The sequence below is a fragment of the Wyeomyia smithii genome, chromosome 2 (assembly GCF_029784165.1).
Source record: "Wyeomyia smithii strain HCP4-BCI-WySm-NY-G18 chromosome 2, ASM2978416v1, whole genome shotgun sequence".
NCBI lineage: Eukaryota > Metazoa > Arthropoda > Insecta > Diptera > Culicidae > Wyeomyia > Wyeomyia smithii.
In genome coordinates, this window is record NC_073695.1 from 270,121,571 (window position 1) to 270,140,092 (window position 18,522).

Below are 18,522 nucleotides of genomic sequence, written 5' to 3' on the forward strand. Positions count from 1 at the left end.
TGGGCGTTTTGCAGATGTAATCGTTGGAGGCTAGCTGTCGTTTATGCCCAAAAGATATCACAGAGCATTTGGGATCATTTAAGACCATGCTTGCACTGAGCTGCAAAGACGTCCAGTTCATTTTGAAGGGCATCACTTAACGTAGTAAAGCTTCAGATCATCCGCGTAAGATTTCTTCTGGTATTTCTGGACGTGGTTTATTTTGTTCATGTAGAACAGAAACAGGAATAGTCCAAGATGACTACCTTGTGGAAAGCCAGATTTCACTTGGAACGGGGACAAAACATGGTCACATACTTTAACGGAAGTATTCCTGTTAGTCAGGTACGAGCGCAGCCAAGCCAAGGCCTAATCTTTCAAATATAATCAAAGCTATTTCGTGAACCATTATGTCAAAAGCAACTGAAAGATTTATATGAGACACATCTACCTGCGAGCCTGCGACGAAAGAGGTGAAAATGACGTGGTCCTCAGTCCCCAATCTTCAGTCAAATTTTAGCCAGAATTTCAGATTCAATATAATTTTTTTCCGTCACCAGTCTTCTTAATATTGTTGGAACATTTCACCCAAAATTTAAATTCTTGACCTGCAAGTTTTTCAGGAATAGATTTGTCGTATTATTTTTCATTTCACGTAAAAAGGTTAATTTGATTTTGTTTTGTCATCGACGTAACTGCTACAACAGTCAACATTGTTATCTAAATTATATGGCTATTTATAACACACTTCCCACTCCATTGAAGACGCTTTACTAACTCAAACCGCGAATGTCACCGTCTACCAGCAAAAAGCTACTTGCAGCGCTAAAAGAATAATGTCATCATAAAGGCAACCTAAACGACTCCAATGAAGCATTAAACAACGAACCTTCGCAGCCGCGTTGCATCAAGCTAAACGCAAGTGGCATTCAAGTGGTTTTGATGTTTCCTCCCGTTCTTCTATTTCCAGGTAAAGCGCACAAATGTAAGGATGAGCAGTTCCAGTGCAAGCTGACAAACAAGTGCATCCCCCGGGGCTGGACCTGCGACGGGGATGCGGACTGCGGGGTGGTGGAAAAATACCGCACCGTTGATGTGTCCGACGAGGATACCGAGCTGTGCCGCAGCTCCAAGCACTGTCTTCCAACGCAAACCGTTTGCAGCAACGGCAAGTGTTTAGATATAGAAAAATTCTGCGACGGAGCCTGGGACTGCTCCAACGATGAACTTAACTGTCCCAGCAACGATACCGCCGAGTGCGATGCACTGAAATGTTCCTACGACTGCCGGCAGACACCGAACGGGCCACGGTGCTTTTGTGCGAAGGGCAGCCAACCGAATGGAAGCGTTTGTGTGGATTTCGACGAGTGCCAAATTGAAGGAATATGCGACCAGATTTGCAAGAACCTTCCCGGATCGTACAAGTGTACCTGCGCGACCGGATATGCGCGAAATGGTAACAAATGCCAGGCTGTGAATGGTTAGTATAATTCTTCAACTACAAACAAAATTTAAGAAAATGTTGTTCCAGCTCCCAAAGAAGAGCCTGCATCGTTGCTGTTCGCCACACCGACTGAAGTGCGAAAATTTGCCATCATTAACGGAACTGCCAACGACCATGGCAACGTGTCCGCCATGTTTCTGCCCATCAGCAACGTCCAAGCACTGGAAATGTACCATCGAAATCGAACCTTTTGTCTGATTCGTTTACAATTCAATGCCCGTTTCGAGTGTTACAGTGTAGATAACGTCACGTACATGTGGCAAATGCCGCTGCCAGATTTGTTTCCGAACATAGATTCCATCGATCATATTAGCATTGATTGGATCTCGGGAAACTGGTATTTTCTTGACGATCAGCGAGAAGTTATATTTGTTTGCTCCGGCCAGATGAAACACTGTACAATTATTCATGAGAACGATTTGGCGAAACCTCGGGGGATGGCCCTGGATCCAACGAAGGGTTACATGTTCTTGACCAAATGGGGCAGTTCGCTAGCGAGTGTCGAACGATCGTTTCTCGATGGAGCGAATCGGTCTTCGATTGTTTTGAAGAAAATTGTCTACCCACACGGTGTTGCACTGGATTTGGCTCTTCAGCACGTATACTGGGTTGATACCTATCTAGATTCGATCGAACGCACCGATTACGACGGAAATCATCGGTGGTTTATGAAGAAGTCAGCCAACTTCATGATCAACCTCCAATCACTGCACACAGTTAACGTATTCGAATCGACAATTTACCTAGCATCCTGGAAGAATCGCTCGCTCGTTGCGATAGATAAATTCTCCTCCGAATCGAAGCTGGTGGCGACGGGTGTTTCGCGAGCCTCCCATTTACACGTCTTCCATCGCCAGAAGCAACCGGAGGTGGCTCATCCGTGTCGGAATCAGAACGGCGGATGCGATCATCTTTGCATAACCGCATGGAAGAAAACGGTTGCCATAGGTCAATGCGTGTGTTCACCCGGATATCGGTTGCAGACGAAGGAACACTGCATGCTGATTAAGAGGCCGACGTTTCTGCTGTTTTCCCAAGCGAACCCCGGCATGATTCGCGGCATTCCACTTGGGATCATACCACAGGAAGCGATCGTGCCGGTAACGAACCTTGGCAGAGATGTTACCTTCGACTACCACATCGAGGAGCAGCTGATCTACTTTGCCCATCACGAAAAGTAAGTCTGGTATGTCTTGTTGGTTAAACAAAATATTGATTTTTTTCCTATATCCACAGAGCGCAGGCAAAGTTTTCTATAGAAAGTCAAAGACTGGATGGGACTGGCCGTGAGAAGCTGTGGGAGGCGGAAGGTTCTTGCGATGACCTGGCGTACGACTGGGTTGGGCACAACTTATTCTACACAAACTCCGAACGGAATCGGATTACGGTACTCAAACTCGGTCCAAGGGTTTACGCTCGCATCATTTTACGAGATGTGGTGCATCCACAGTCCATTGTACTCGATCCGAAGAAGGGCTACATGTATTGGACTTCATGGGATCCACTGGGGAGTAAGATCGAGAAAGCTTGGATGGATGGACGTTCAAGGAGTGTCGTGGTCGACAATCGTGATTTACCGATGATTTGGCCAACATCGCTGGTGATCGATCAGGTTCAGAAGCGGCTCTACTGGTGTGATTCACGCACCGGGATGATCGAAAGTGTATCGTTGGATGGGACGAACCGAACTACTCTATACGATGGACGGGGACGGGATCACATTCCGATCGCCATTGGTGTGCACAAGCAGAAGGTGTATTTTTCCGATAACGTCAAGGGTAACATCCAGAAACTGAATCTCAGTGATCAGGGCTCGATAGAGGTGGTCGCAGTCGAAAAGCCACCCATTTTTGGAATCAAAATTTTCGACAATCTCACTCAGTACAACAACAATAAAAAGATACTTTGCGATGAGTGCTCGTGGATTTGTCTGAACACACCAAATGTTCCCGAGTGTGTCTGCGAGGAATCGTTTGTGTTGAATGCACAGAAAACGGCCTGTGAACCAGCGTCTTCGGTTACGACTAGCCCGATCAAGTGCCCGGACGGAACCACGTTTCTGTGCAAAAGTGAAACACAGTGCATCGATCAGAGGTTTACCTGCGATGGTGACCGGGATTGTGACGACGGAAGTGACGAAGAGCAAACACCGGACGGGCCGTGCAACGTGAACTGTGACCTGGAGCATAACTTCAAATGCGACGATCAACGGTGTATCAATAGGTGAGGTGGTTGGTTTGTTCAAATGTGGAATGATTAGTTAACTAATAACTGTTTTAATTTTTTTACTAGATCTCTGGTATGCGACGGAACGGTGAACTGTATCGACGAAACTGATGAAGACTATACCAACTGCCCGAATATGACCTGCATTGATAAGTTCTTTCAGTGCGAGATCAGTCGAAGGTGCATTCCTAAAAGCTGGGTCTGCGATCGGCACCCGGATTGTGGACCGAATGATCACTCAGATGAACCGGAACGGTGTTACAAGTGTGACGGATTCATGTGCAAGAATGGAGCTTGCGTGTCGTTTGAGATGCTCTGCGATGGAGTCAATAACTGCGGGTAAGCTAATATGGCCATCACGCAAAAGGGGTAAGGCAATCGAACGCCTCACGATAGTATGTCTTTTTCAGCGACAACTCGGACGAGACTCAATGCGACGTGGAGTGCCAGCCAAGTGAGTTCTACTGTAGTCCGCACGGGTGCATCGATCGTTCACAGATGTGTGACCCAAAGTTCAACTGTCTGAACGCATACGGAGATTGTGATCAACGGATCAATGGGACTGCAGAAGATGATGACGCGGTCCTTCGAACTGGAGTTATTAAAACGGACGCTGAAATGATGGCACAGTGTGAGCAGGATGTTGCCGTGGTTTGTGAAATGGATAAAGATTGTATAAAATCTTTCCAAAAGCTATGCCAAAACACAAAACTTCCCGCACATAACGAAACCGTAGTTTGTCTACATCCGGACCGAATCTGCCGGCTAACGAATACCTGCATCAAAGTGGATCAACTTTGCGATGGAAAAATGGATTGTCCGGACAGCACCGATGAAGGGTTTCGTTGCAAAGATGATGTTTGCAATGGAACAAAAGAATGCTCCCATTTGTGTCACAACGCTCCAGAAGGATATGTTTGTGCATGCCCGGAGCATTTATATCTGCAGCCTAACGGGAAAGATTGTCTGGTAGATCACGCTTGTGAACACTGGGGAACGTGCTCGCAGATCTGTTCTCCAAACGGTAAACACTACCGTTGCAGTTGTAAGGAAGGTTACACGCTGACGTTCGACAAGTTCACCTGCAGGAGTAATAACGCAGACGCGCCGCATGTGATATTCAGTAATCGTCAGGAGATTAGAGGTGTAGACTTGAACACGCTGGCCGTGAAAAATTTCTACACATCACTGAGAAACACGATTGCGTTGGATTTTCTCTGGAAGAATGACTCGGTGCAAATTTTCTGGACAGATGTGCTGGATGACAAGATCTTCAGAGGCACGTTAAGTGGAGATTCACTGAGTAACGTGGAGGCTGTAGTGCAGTCGGGGCTGTCGACGGCCGAAGGTTTGGCAGTCGACTGGATTGGAATGAATCTCTACTGGATCGATAGTAATTTGGATCAAATTGAAGTTGCTAAAACAAACGGCAGCTATCGAAGAACACTGGTTGCAGGAGATATGGTGAATCCAAGAGCTATTGCTTTAGATCCAATGGAAGGCTTACTGTTCTGGACAGATTGGGAGGAAGGCGCTCCCAGATTGGAACGCTGTACTATGGCTGGGGAATCTCGTACAACGATTAAGTATGTTGGACCAGATGGTGGTTGGCCTAACGGAATTACCCTTGATTACGTCCTCAAGCGTGTCTATTGGATCGACGCACGTTCTGACTCTATTCACACCATAAACTATAACGGCGAAGACCACCATCTGGTGATCAAGGATCAGGAGGTTCTTTCACATCCCTTCAGTATCACCCTGTTCGACAACTACGTCTACTGGACCGATTGGCGAACGAATTCTGTTATTCGAGCTAACAAATGGAACGGTTCCGATGTAACCGTTATTCAGCGAACCCAAAGCCAACCGTTTGGTATACAAATTCTTCATTCAAGCCGACAGCCCCAGAACCGGTCCAGTAATCCATGTGCGGTGAATAACGGGGGTTGCTCTCACTTATGTCTGCTGAGTGTCAACCAAAGCTACCAATGCGCCTGCCCTCACGTGATGCGGCTAAACAATAATCGAAAGCGTTGCATCCCGAACGAAGAAATACTTCTCTTTGCCATGGCTACCGAAATTCGGGGCGTTGATTTGCAGCAGCCAAATCATTACACTATACCTACCATCAGCCATCAGACGCAAGTTATCCAACCGGCTGTACTGGACTACGACATATCAGAGGCCCGGCTATACTGGAACGACGTTCAGCTTAACGAGATCAAATCTTCGGCACTCGCGACTGGACCGATCGACACCATTCTCGACACGGATATTTCGAATTCGCTAGGATTTGCTGTAGATTGGATTTCCAGGTTGCTGTTTGTTTCTACCGGAACTGAAAACAGCAGTCGGATTCTAGCATGCAACATGAAAGGTGAATTCATTACGGAAGTATTGACCAACCTTGCGTTGGTCAAAAGTATGGTCGTTCATCCCTCTAAGTATGTAGTTTATTTTCTAGTTTCTTACAGTGCCGATGTAACTTTAACCTATTTTTTTTTATCTCAAAGAGGTCTACTGTATTTTGCTACCTCGAGTGAATCTCCCAAACTGTACGAGCTGTACTTCAGTCGAATGGACGGTTTGGACAAACAGTTGATTAGCAATTCAACCTTCTATGCAATGGAAAGCCTGGTGCTGGATTTTGCAACCGAACGACTTTACTACGTCGCGCCGAAGATTGGTGAAATCTACTACTACGATACAAACAACGGGAAGGTAAGTCCCCTTTTTGTCACACATTAACTCTTTGAATTAACTCCCAATTTTTGTTAATCAGATCATCAAAGTTTCCGTCGAAAGTAAATCGCATCCGATCAGCACCATCACCGTGTACAGGGAGCACGTATACTATGAAGATAGTACGGATAGTCGAATTATGCGATGCAACAAGAATCTCTGCCAAAACGCGGAAGTCGTACGAAATAACACCGGCGGTATCAATGCCATCCGTATGTACCACCCTGGAGCACAAAACGGGACTAACTCATGTCGCGACAATCAAGGCGGAGGTTGTCAACATCTGTGCATTCCACTGTCTGCACAAACGCATACCTGCGCTTGTGCAATAGGCTACCGGCAGGATCCGGCATCTACGGTACGCTGTGTACCGATCGATAATTTTCTCATGTACTCGGTCGGTCACCAACTGAAAGGCCTTGCCATTGGTGAATCGGAGGATTCAACCCAGTTGGTTTTGGGACCTTTGCAAAAGATTTCATTAGCTACGGGAATCGACTACCACGCGAGGAGTGATTTCATTTACATTGCTGATAGTGATCGTGGCTCGATAACGAAGATCAAACGGGATGGTAGTGAGCGATCGGTGATCGTGAGCAACTTCGAACAGGTTGTTGACGGGAACTCAATAGACTGGCTGGGTGGAATTGCAATCGATTGGGTGGCGGACAATATCTACTGGACGGATCAGAAGCGCAACCTGATCGAAGTGGCGCGATTGAACGGTAGTTTACGTTACGTCGTTGCTTCGGACATTGAAAGCCCACAGTTGATCGCGGTCGATCCTGTTAGTGGATTTGTTTTCTTCTCCGGTAAGGGTAAAATCGGTCGAACGGGCCTCGATGGCACGGGAAAATTCATACTGGTCAATCAAAGTTCCACAATCAGTGACATAGCGTTGGATATAGAAAACCAGGTCGTCTACTGGTGCGAAGTTCAAACCGATACAATTTGGAGGGTAGATTATGATGGTAATATGAAAACCATTCTACTAAACAATACACTGGACAACGTGAAAGGTCTGGATTTGTTCGAAGACAACATTTACTGGTCGGATGTAAGAGGAAACATAAAACAGGCAAATACAAAGAACATCTCTAACTACTGGAACTTGATCGAGCACGAAGGAACTTCGCTGAAAGACATCAAGATCTTTTCGTCTCAGAAACAACAAAAAACTAATGCTTGCGGAATAAACAACGGTGGTTGTCAGGAGCTTTGCTTATTCAACGGCACTCATCCCATTTGTGCATGTTCTCATGGAAAAATCTCTACTACAGACTACAAAACATGCGAACCGTACGAAAACTTCCTGATCTTTTCGCGCGTTTCTGCCATCGATAGCATTCACATGACTGATCACCTCAACATTAACGGACCTATTCAAGAGATTCAGAACTCGTCCTTCTTAAAAAACACAATCGCCCTAAGCTACGACTACGATCGAAGTTTAATCTTCTACTCCGACGTCGAGTACAGTTCGATCAATTCGGTTCACTTCAACGGTTCCAACCATCGGCAGATCGTATCGAAACAGCTAACCGTGGAAGGCCTAGCCTTCAATCCAATCACTCGGTTTCTATTTTGGACCTCCAACAACGAAGCCTGTATCCGTTCGCTAGACCTAGCGAACACAACCAATGACCCAAATAAAAACGCCGGCTTCGTAAAGGAGCTAATCAAGCTAAAACCGACTGACAAACCGCGTGGAATTGCCGTGGAACCATGCCTTGCAATGATCTACTGGACAAACTGGAATCCACAAGCCGCGTCCATCCAGCGAGCATATCCATCCGGCTATGGACTGGAAAGTATAATTACCACGGATATTCGCATGCCAAATGCCATCACACTGGACTACCAAGCGAAGAAACTGTACTGGGCGGATGCTCGGTATGACAAGATCGAGCGGGCCGATTACGATGGTCGAAACCGTGTTGTTCTGGCACACTCCACGCCGAAACATCCTTTCGCGATGACCGTCTACGGAGATCTACTGTTTTGGACCGACTGGATCCTCCATGCCGTCCTTCGAGCTAACAAATACTCCGGCAGTGATGTGGTGTTTCTACGGAGAGACATTGCCCGGCCGATGGGAATCATAGCCGTTCAGGAGATCGACCAGGACTGCAGTGCGGATCCGTGTCAAATTTTGAATGGTGGCTGCGAGGACGTATGCTTGATTGATGCAGCCGGACAAATAAAATGCAGCTGTACGCAAGGTGTTTTGGCTGCGGATAATCAACGGTGCATACCCAAACAATCCTCCAACTGTTCGGCGGATGAGTTCAGTTGTTCTATCGGAGGTTGCATTCCTTATTATCTAACATGCGACTCGGTCGCGCATTGCTTAGATGGTTCCGATGAAATGCAAAGCTACTGTGCCCAGAGGGAATGCATTTCGGGATATTTCCAGTGTAGCAATCGTCGGTGCATCCAAAACTCGTTAAGGTGTGACAACATCCAAGACTGCGGAGACGGGAGCGATGAGGAGCACTGCGACTGCGACCCCTCAACCCATTTCCGGTGCAACTCAGGACAGTGCATCAATAAGCAGATGCGTTGCGATAACGATCCGGACTGTGCCGATATCTCAGATGAAATTGGATGTCCAAAGGTGCGCAATTGCAGTGCAATGCATTCTGGAGAGTTTCTTCAGTGCCCGAATACTACCGCTTGTTACATGTCATCGTGGCTTTGCGATGGAGAAAACGATTGCTGGGACAACAGTGATGAAACCAACTGCACGAGTTCAATCGTTCCGACCTGTCCGACGGATAAGTTTTTGTGTGCCAATGGGCATTGCATTCCGCAGAACTGGAGGTGTGATAGTGAGGATGATTGTCTGGATGCTACGATGACTAGTTTGAGTTCCGATGAGATTAACTGCACCAGGCATTGCAAGCCGAATCAGTTCCAATGCTTGAACAGTACCGAGTGTATCCCGAACAGCTGGCAGTGTGATAATAATCCGGACTGCGCAGACGGTTCCGACGAAGGTTCCCATTGTCAGCAGCGGGTTTGTCCGAACGGAGAGTTCCAGTGCCCGGGCAGTGGACGGTGTATTCCAAAGAAATGGGTTTGCGACGGTGAGGTGGATTGCATTGCGGATAATGAGGATGAGAAGAATTGTGACTCGATGGAACAAAGTTGTGATCCGGATTCGTTTACCTGTCACAGTGGGGAGTGTATCAGTAGGCAGTTTGTTTGCGATGGCGATGCGGATTGTGTGGATGCGTCGGACGAAATGATTGACTGCGGAGCAGGCTACGATGCGATCGAACCGTGTGGGGACGATGAGTTCCAGTGTAAGAACAAGCGGTGCATTTCGAAGAATCTGACTTGCAATGTTAACAATGACTGCGAAGATGGTTCGGATGAGGATATTCAGCTGTGTAAAAATACAACGTTGATTTGTGCTGGACCTGGACTGTTCCGTTGCGAGAGTGGAGCCTGTATAGTGAGTGGATTGTTGTGCAATGGAGAGAATGATTGCGGAGACTGGAGTGACGAAAAGTCGTGCCGGATCAATGAGTGTGAGCAGATGCCAACCTTGTGTGCTCATAACTGCGAAGATCGCGAGGTCGGTTATGAGTGCACTTGTCGGCCTGGATTCAAAGTCAACGTCAACAATAAGCACCTTTGTGACAGCATTGACGAATGTATGGAACGGCCCTGCAGTCAGATCTGTACTAATGTCTATGGGTCGTATCATTGCTCTTGCCAGGATGGGTATGTAATGCGAGCTAATAGAACCTGTAAAGCGGATACTATGGAACCGGCTAAGCTTATTTTTTCTAATCGATATTACGTGCGAGAAGTAGAATTGAGTGGATCGATGACGATTCTGGCCCATAACCTGTCGAATGCGGTTGCACTTGACTTCGATTGGGAGACAAAGTGCTATTACTGGTCAGACGTCACTTCCGTTGTGAGTTCCATCAAACGCATGTGTCTGAGCTCCAACAAAACGGAAGTCCTTCACAAATCTACCCTAAAAAATCCGGATGGTTTGGCGATTGATTGGTTAGCTCGGAATCTTTACTGGTGTGACAAAGGGCTCGATACCATTGAAATTTCCAAGTTGGATGGAAGGTATCGAAAAGTACTGATCAACAAGAACCTTCAAGAACCTCGAGCTATCGTCTTGGATCCATTCCGAAAGCACATGTACTGGACCGATTGGGGTGATCAACCATATATCGGAAAAGCGGGAATGGATGGCACTAATCAAACAATGTTAATCAAGAATCATCTTGGTTGGCCGAACGCTTTGACGATTAGCTTCGAAACAAATGAACTCTTCTGGGGAGATGCACGGGAAGATTTCATAGCGGTTAGTGATCTGGAGGGACAAAATCGGAAAGTGATCCTCTACAGAGACACCCATCCGGCTATGAATCTACATCACATTTTCGCGATCGCCGTTTGGGAAGATCGAATTTATTGGACCGATTGGGAAACGAAATCCATAGAGTATTGTCACAAGTATCGGGGTGATCAATGCGGAACGGTGATCAAAACAATTCATCGACCAATGGATCTGCGAGTTTATCATCCGTATAGGCAGAAGAAACCATCGGTCGATCCATGTGAACTGGCTGGCTGCTCTACACTATGTTTACTGTCTCCAGCAGCACCAGGCTACAAATGTGCTTGTCCAGATAACTTCGTTCTAGGCGTTGATAATAAAACATGTATTGCAAACTGCTCCTCAGCACAATTCCTGTGCAAGACCACATTTAAGTGCATACCTTATTATTGGAAATGTGACAAACAGGATGACTGCGGAGACAACAGCGATGAACCGGATGACTGCCCGGAGTTCAGCTGCGAGTCTGGTCAGTTCCAGTGCGACAACAATAGATGCATCAGTCCGAACTCGATCTGCGACGGTGAGAATCAGTGTGGTGATGAGTCCGATGAGAAGGACTGTGACGATTACGAGTGCTTTAGCTCTCAGTTCAAGTGCAGCCGATCGGGGGAGAAGAATGCCTTTTGTCTAGACGGACACCGGCAGTGTGACGGTACGCAGGATTGTCCCAATGGAGAGGATGAAGTGGGCTGTGAAAAGACCAGCTGTGCCGACCACCAGTTCAAGTGCGGTTCGGGAAAATGTATCACGAAAGTTTGGGCTTGCGATGGTGATATTGATTGCACGGATGGTTCGGATGAACGAGACTGCGGGCATAGAACTTGCGGCGAAAATGAGTTCAGGTGAGTGATGCTAGTGATAGTTGGTCAATTGGTATCTTCGGTTTTCCAAAAATTAAGTGTAGCTCCTAAAATTAACATGAAAGTAGTCATATAACCGTACTTAAAACGCAACCGAAAACTCGGGTTGTTGTATTGTGTTTGAAGTTGTTTTCCATCAATAATACAACCGCATTTCGAAAACAAGCTCGTTTTTCCTGGTTTTGGAGATGTTTTTTAACAACATGAGTTTAACGAACAATAACTATGTCTTTTCGCAAGACATTACGCCACCTAATAACAACACTACGTACCTGTGAAGTGCTTTTCCTGTAGACAAAGGTCTTACTATTCAGCAGCCATCGTAAAATTACTTGATCAAAATATATTCGAATTATTTGGACGATTTCTATTTCTATTCGAGACGGGTCAAAATGCGTCATGAGAAGATAAACAAAACGTTTGCAGTGTAACCAATTTAACTCTAATTTTTGTACTCATATATCTAACAACGTTTCTCAGTTTTGTAAAAATTCATGTCCAGATAACGTTGAAACTATGCGGAAATAATTTTAATATTCAAGTGAAAGAAACAACCCATTTTGAAAGGTTGAATATTATTTTTTATCATCAATTTATAATCAACCTAAACTGCCACTGATAAAAACGATTGATCAGTTGCACTGCGCATAACAACATATCCAGCTTTCCACGAGCGGTAATGGCGGACAGTGCACGCAGCCCATTTTGACGTTTTCTGTAGTTCAGAGAATTTTCAATCGCAGTAACGGAGTAGAAAATATAACAATATCGTAACGTAGCATAGCAACTTCAACAAACAATGGGCGTTTTGTTATTTAAAGATTGTCGTGCGCATGCGCGAATCAAAATGAACAGAACTGTTTATTGAAGTTGCTATGCTACGTTTCAAAATTTTTATGTTTTTCACTCCGTTACTGCGATTGAAAATTCTCTGACCTACAGGAAACGTCAAAATGGGCTACGTGCACTGTCCGCCATTACCGCTCGTGGAAAGCTGGATTTGCGCATGCACTGGTTATCAGTTGTCATAGCAACAGATTTGCGCATTGCCGTATAAATACTCGAGATGTATTTTGCCACTTCATTCTACCAAGTTGGCTTGCTTTCATGAAGTTATGTAATACTTCATATAGTACCGGTACTTGTTCTAGCAGCCTTAAATTTTTGGCGCTTTTCTAGTGATAGAGATGTCACCTTTTCTATAACAACATGTATTACTTGGGTCAGTTCTTCAAAAACTCATACATCTATTTTATTCTTGATTCACTGAAGGTCCAAAAATACTAATGAAATTCCTAGTAATAGAGTCGAGATAACCGTAAGACTTGTGTCCTGCAATATGTGTGTAGTGTCGGATCAGCACAGTAAAATAACTACTCGTTTCAAGGGACTACCTCTCACACTCGCAGGTACGCTGGATTTACCATATAAGCCCGGAGGCAAATCGCTCATTGGGCGTATTATGCTTGGTCGAAGTGGAGCCTCACTACCTAAAATGATATTCACGGGATTATCATCAAGAACTGGTTTAGAAACTCGATGACCCTGCTTCAAGTTTTTTGGTTTTCTGATAGAAGTGTCAGCAACCATCTGACCTAAGTGTCACTTTATTCTCCGTTGACTTTTCTCCAGGATTATTAAATAGTTTCACTCCCCCCAAAACTTATTCAATCACTGCTTTTGTCCATCCTGCATATTTAGCATCCGTGTAGACTCTGGCCAGGACTAATTCCCATACTAAAAAGTAGGAGGGTGGTATTCAAGACACGACCGCATGACGTTGACTACCGTATTCTTAAAAAAAAAAATATTCCATTGAAGCAAATAGTAGAGGGAATTGCAACGCCTCTTTTACAAAACTTCTGTAATGAAATTTCGAGGCACCAAAAAGTACCAGTTGCCGATTATTCTCGTTTACTGGTTAGTCCGTCCAGAATTCCAGCCATTTTAGTATTTTGCAGTAGCCATTTATTACTAACAGCCACCAGCATAACAGGTGAAACCGGCACGAGTTGACCGGTACTATTTTGTTTTTCCTCCTTTTCGCTGCTAACACCGAGCGTCCGTATGTATCCGGTACGGTTTAGTAGTGAAACTGATGGGGTGAAATGTTCGAACGATACGTTTTATACCAAGGCTTCGTCAGATAATTAGAAAGAAGGCGGGGCTACATAGATGATGGAATGGTAGAGACAAATGTTTCTTGAAAGCTGCGCCGGCCGCTGTCGTAATATTAACACCAACACAAACATGCATTTTTGCAAGGTTTTTTCCGCTAGCAGCAGCATTTGGTAAAACAGAAAATTCAATTAGCCGCTTCTGTACCAAAATTTCGAGGCACCAAAAGGTGCCAGTTGCCGATTATAGTTTCCTGGTTAGTCCGTCCAGAATTCCAGCCATTTAAGTGTTTTGCAGTAGCCATTTACTACTAAAGCCACCAGCATAACGGGTGAAACCGGCACGAGATGACCGGTACTATTTTGTATTTCCTCCTTTCAGCTGCTATCACCTATCGTCCGCATGTCACTGGTGCGGTTTTGGAATCAGAATTATGGGGCGCCGGCCGCTGTCGTAATATTAACACCAACAAAAAAAATGCATATTTGCAAGGTTTTTTCCGCTAGCAGCAGCATAAACATCGGAAACAGAAAGTGAAAACAACAATAACAACAAAGTCAGATCGATTGTATCCGTTAGTGTCGACTGTGCTTGGGAAGAGAGGTAGTGGTTGGCTGCGCGGTATGATTTAGACAATCGATATTAATTACCAATTTTTCAATAGTGTATCTCAAACAAAAGTTTGTTTTTGTTACATCAATTTAACCGTAAAAGAATTTCTGATCGATTGATGCCAAAACCTCGAAAACCTGATTATAGATGACTGCAAAATAAGCGCTCAAAACCTGACCACTTTTCTCTGGTTTTCCCTGGTTGAATTACTAGATTTTCAAATTCAGGGGCCTAACTTCGATATAGACGTTAGTCAACGTCAAAACCATTGAATCTGATACCTCCATGATACTCTTGTTGCTTTGCTTGGGCTCGCTGAGGATCATTCCCAGAAGCGTTTGAGTCGCTAACTTGTGGGATCAATCTGTCAAAGTTGGTAATCAACTCTCGACTTAGCAGGGCAGTAACGGGTGAAATTTTAGAGGAACAAAGTGGAGCCCTACGGCATGAAAATTGATTGAATCTTCATATGGGTTTTTCGACCGTTTTTCTAATAATTCCTTTTTTAAAGGAGCTTTTAAAGTTTTGACAAAGTTCTCTGCAGCATCAGTTAGAAGCAGTTAGACAGTGCCTGATATCATTAGCTTCCAAAAACGATTGAAACTTACCCGCGGTGAACTGCTTGCCGTTATCACTAACTTAAGTGTCAACCAACCCAAATCGGGCAATGCATTCCATTGTACGCTCGATCGTAAAATCGGCTGTAATAGATGTAGTTAGAAACATTTCTAGCTTAATCAGTGCATCGACGATTATCAACTATATATGAAGACCATTTACTGGACCCGCGTAATCCATATGAAGTCTTGACCGCATACGTTCCTTACAGGCCATTACTTACGTACAGGCCATAGAATCAGCATCGATAATACTGGAAAAGGCTACTTCTGCGAACAATATTGGCACTCGCGAGCATTTTCTTCGAGGGCCTCATCTAGATCAGGTCACCACACGTACGCCCTGGCCAACCCTTTTATTTTAACCATACCCAAATGACCCCGATGCATGAAGTTTCTGTTGATCCTTAGGTTTTAGTGAAGACTGCACAACTACGCTGAAACCTCTCATCGAAATATCGCCCTCAAGCGTTAACTCGTTGAAAATCCTGCCTTAAACCGAGCTGTTGTCCCCTTCAAGAATATTTTTACGACCCCTTACAATATGACCAATTACTGATTTAAGCCCCGAATCGGTCTGGGTAGTCCACCTTATGGAATTTTGATGTACCGCTTGACGTCCTTCAAGGTAATGAAATTTAAATAGTTACCATCTTCTTCCACATTTCCCAAGACTCAATCGGATAGCTTGAGGCATAATCCGCGACATTTTAGTTTTTACGAAATATGCTATGTTCTGTAGTTGAAACCGGAAACTGAGTTCAACTGCGAACATATGTTCTACACTGACGGATTACTTCTTAATGGGTCCTCTGGCTTCGGGATCACAATCTCCAATAATCATTCAGCCGTCTCCAGAATTGACTGCAATTCAACATACCATAGAAATTATCGAAAAAATGCCCAAAGACATTCATCTTTACGGACAATCTCAGTTCTAGTGAGGCTCTCCGATCGATGAAAGATGTTAAGCACTCTCCGTATTTCCTGGGGAAAATACGGGAACATCTGAGTGCTTTATCCGAAAAATCTTCTCAGATTCCCTTAGTGTTAGTTCCGTAATGCGATCATCAGTTTGCGAAATTCTTGGACCAAAGAGGAACTGGGAAGGTGGTTACATTTCGTTATCCCCAAAGTATCAACGAACCCGTGGTTCAACGGATTGAATGTAGGTCAAGATTTCATTTGTGTGATGTCTCGGCTTATGTCCAATGGTGAAGGTTATCACGACATAGAACACATTGTTTGGTGTTTGGTGTTTGGTCATGCCCTGTACACCGTGACGCCAGGTCTTAATAAATAGCTTCCTATCAGGCCGAGGGTAAACGGCCAGCTGTTCCTGTTCGTGATGTCTTGGCGAGCCGTGACCTACCCTACATGTTCTCTGAAATTCATCCATGTCCTAGTCTAGTCCTAGTATAACGGCAAGAACACGTTTGGACCCCCAATTTGGAATCAGCAACTAGACCCCACACGAATCAGTCAGGACCCGAGGAATACAAGCCTTCCGTGATATTCAGGATCAGTGGCAAACACCATATATGCTGCTTACCTATGGTTACTTGACCACCAAAGAACAACAACAACGAACTACTGCACACTGGGCCAGAAATGTGATTTAGCGGAATGAAATTATTAGTGCGTTTTTTGTAATAATTGTGTGATTCGAAACATTAAAATCACCAACAAATCACAGAACTATTACAAAAAACGTGAAACTCAAACAAATACATCAAAAACTCCAGTAAATTTCCAAAAAAATTTTAAGAGACAGAAATTTTGTTTCTCCCACGAAGTTATATAAAATTTTCTGATTTGAAACTTTGTCGAAAACTGCAGTGCTCTAGCGTGTAAGAAAAAAAGTTGGTGTCGAAGCGCCAGATTATGATGGAACATGGCTTCCCAACAAAGCTGATTAGGCTGATACGTGCCACCCTTGAAGGTTCTACATCAAGCGTCAGGATAGCCGGTGAGATATCGGACTCGTTCGTGACGTTAGATGGTTTGAAGCAGGGTGACGGGCTGTCGAACTTATTGTTCAACATCGCATTGGAAGGTGCTATACGGAGGGCTGGTGTGCAGAGAAGCGGCACCATCATTACGAAGTCGCACATGCTTCTCGGTTTTGCGGACGATATCGACATCATTGGTATCAACCGTAGAGCTGTGGAAGAGGCCTTCGGACCTCTCAGGAGAGAAGCTGCGAGATTAGGGCTTGTCATAAACTCTGCCAAAACAAAATACATTGTGGCTGGCAGAGTGCGTGGTAGTCCGTCGGAGGTTCTTGCTGCGGTGGTGCTAGATAGGGAAACATTTGAAGTAGTCGACGAATTTATTTACCTGGGCACATTAGTGACATGTGACAACGAGGTTAGCCGTGAGATAAAGAGGCGGATAGCAGCCGCAAACAGGGCCTTTTACGGATTACGTAACCAGCTAAGGTCCCGCAGTCTGCAAATCCGAACTAAACTTGCACTCTATAAAACACTGATTCTTCCGGTGGCCCTCTACGGCCATGAATCATGGACGCTAAAGGAGGCGGACCGGCGAGCTCTTGGTGTTTTTGAGCGTAGAATTTTGCGTTCAATCCTTGGCGGCAAACTAGAAAATGGTGTTTGGTGCAGACGCATGAACCATGAAGTGTACCAGGTATACAAATCGGCGGATATAGTCAAGCTGATATAACACGGCAGGCTCCAGTGGGCTGGGCACGTAGCGAGAATGCCGGATGAGCGTCAAGCGAAGGCTATATTTAGCAGGAATCCCCGCACTCGTTGGATGTGTACTGTCGACGAGGATGCACGCGAAATAGGTGTTAGGGGCGATTGGAGGATAGCAGCCCAAGACCGAGGGACATGGCGACGTATTCTGGATTCGGCATTGGATCGATAATCGGTCTGTCGCCTTTAAAGTAAGTAAGTAAGTAAGTAAGTCGAAGCGCCATCTCTGCGAGCGAATCGCGAACTAAACTGAACGTCAAGTTGAAGTTAGCATTACACTGAGAAACTTTGCTGAAGACTGCAAATAGGTTGGATAGAGTATCAGAGTACTGGACCCTGTATTCCATGCAATGAATATATAGCAATTGTATTTTTACATGATACCTATGATTATATTTAAACTGAAATCTCACAAAAACACAAAAAACCACATCTTTCAAAATTTCAGAAAATTAATATTTTTGGCCGAAATTTTTTAGAAAAAAATCATGGTTTGCTAATACTTGCTTACATATGAGATATCTAATTCACGAAATAATGTATTTTTTTCAAATTTGCTTCTGTACTCGAAAGAAAACGACGTAATTATTGAATTCCTGTCGAGAAAAAATTTGTAAGAAATTAATTCGAGTGAACTCATAAAATGATCACAATAAAACGTGAAATTCTGACAAATTTTATAAAAACTCGTAGATCTCTAAAAAATTAGAGTTAGAAATTTTGTGTATTCTGTAAAGTTTCATAAAATTTAGAGATCCACAACTTT

General features: G+C 44.6%; 1 protein-coding gene across 1 annotated transcript in view; it reads left to right on the plus strand.

The window, feature by feature from the left end:
- Positions 1-18,522, plus strand: part of LOC129720604 (prolow-density lipoprotein receptor-related protein 1) — a 38,267-nt gene that overhangs the window by 9,375 nt on the left and 10,370 nt on the right. Inside the window, exons 3-9 of the mRNA XM_055672092.1 lie at positions 950-1,459; positions 1,511-2,660; positions 2,720-3,706; positions 3,776-4,048; positions 4,120-6,156; positions 6,226-6,433; positions 6,495-11,671. Coding sequence (XP_055528067.1) covers positions 950-1,459; positions 1,511-2,660; positions 2,720-3,706; positions 3,776-4,048; positions 4,120-6,156; positions 6,226-6,433; positions 6,495-11,671 — 10,342 coding nt within the window. The remainder of the gene's footprint in view (positions 1-949; positions 1,460-1,510; positions 2,661-2,719; positions 3,707-3,775; positions 4,049-4,119; positions 6,157-6,225; positions 6,434-6,494; positions 11,672-18,522) is intronic.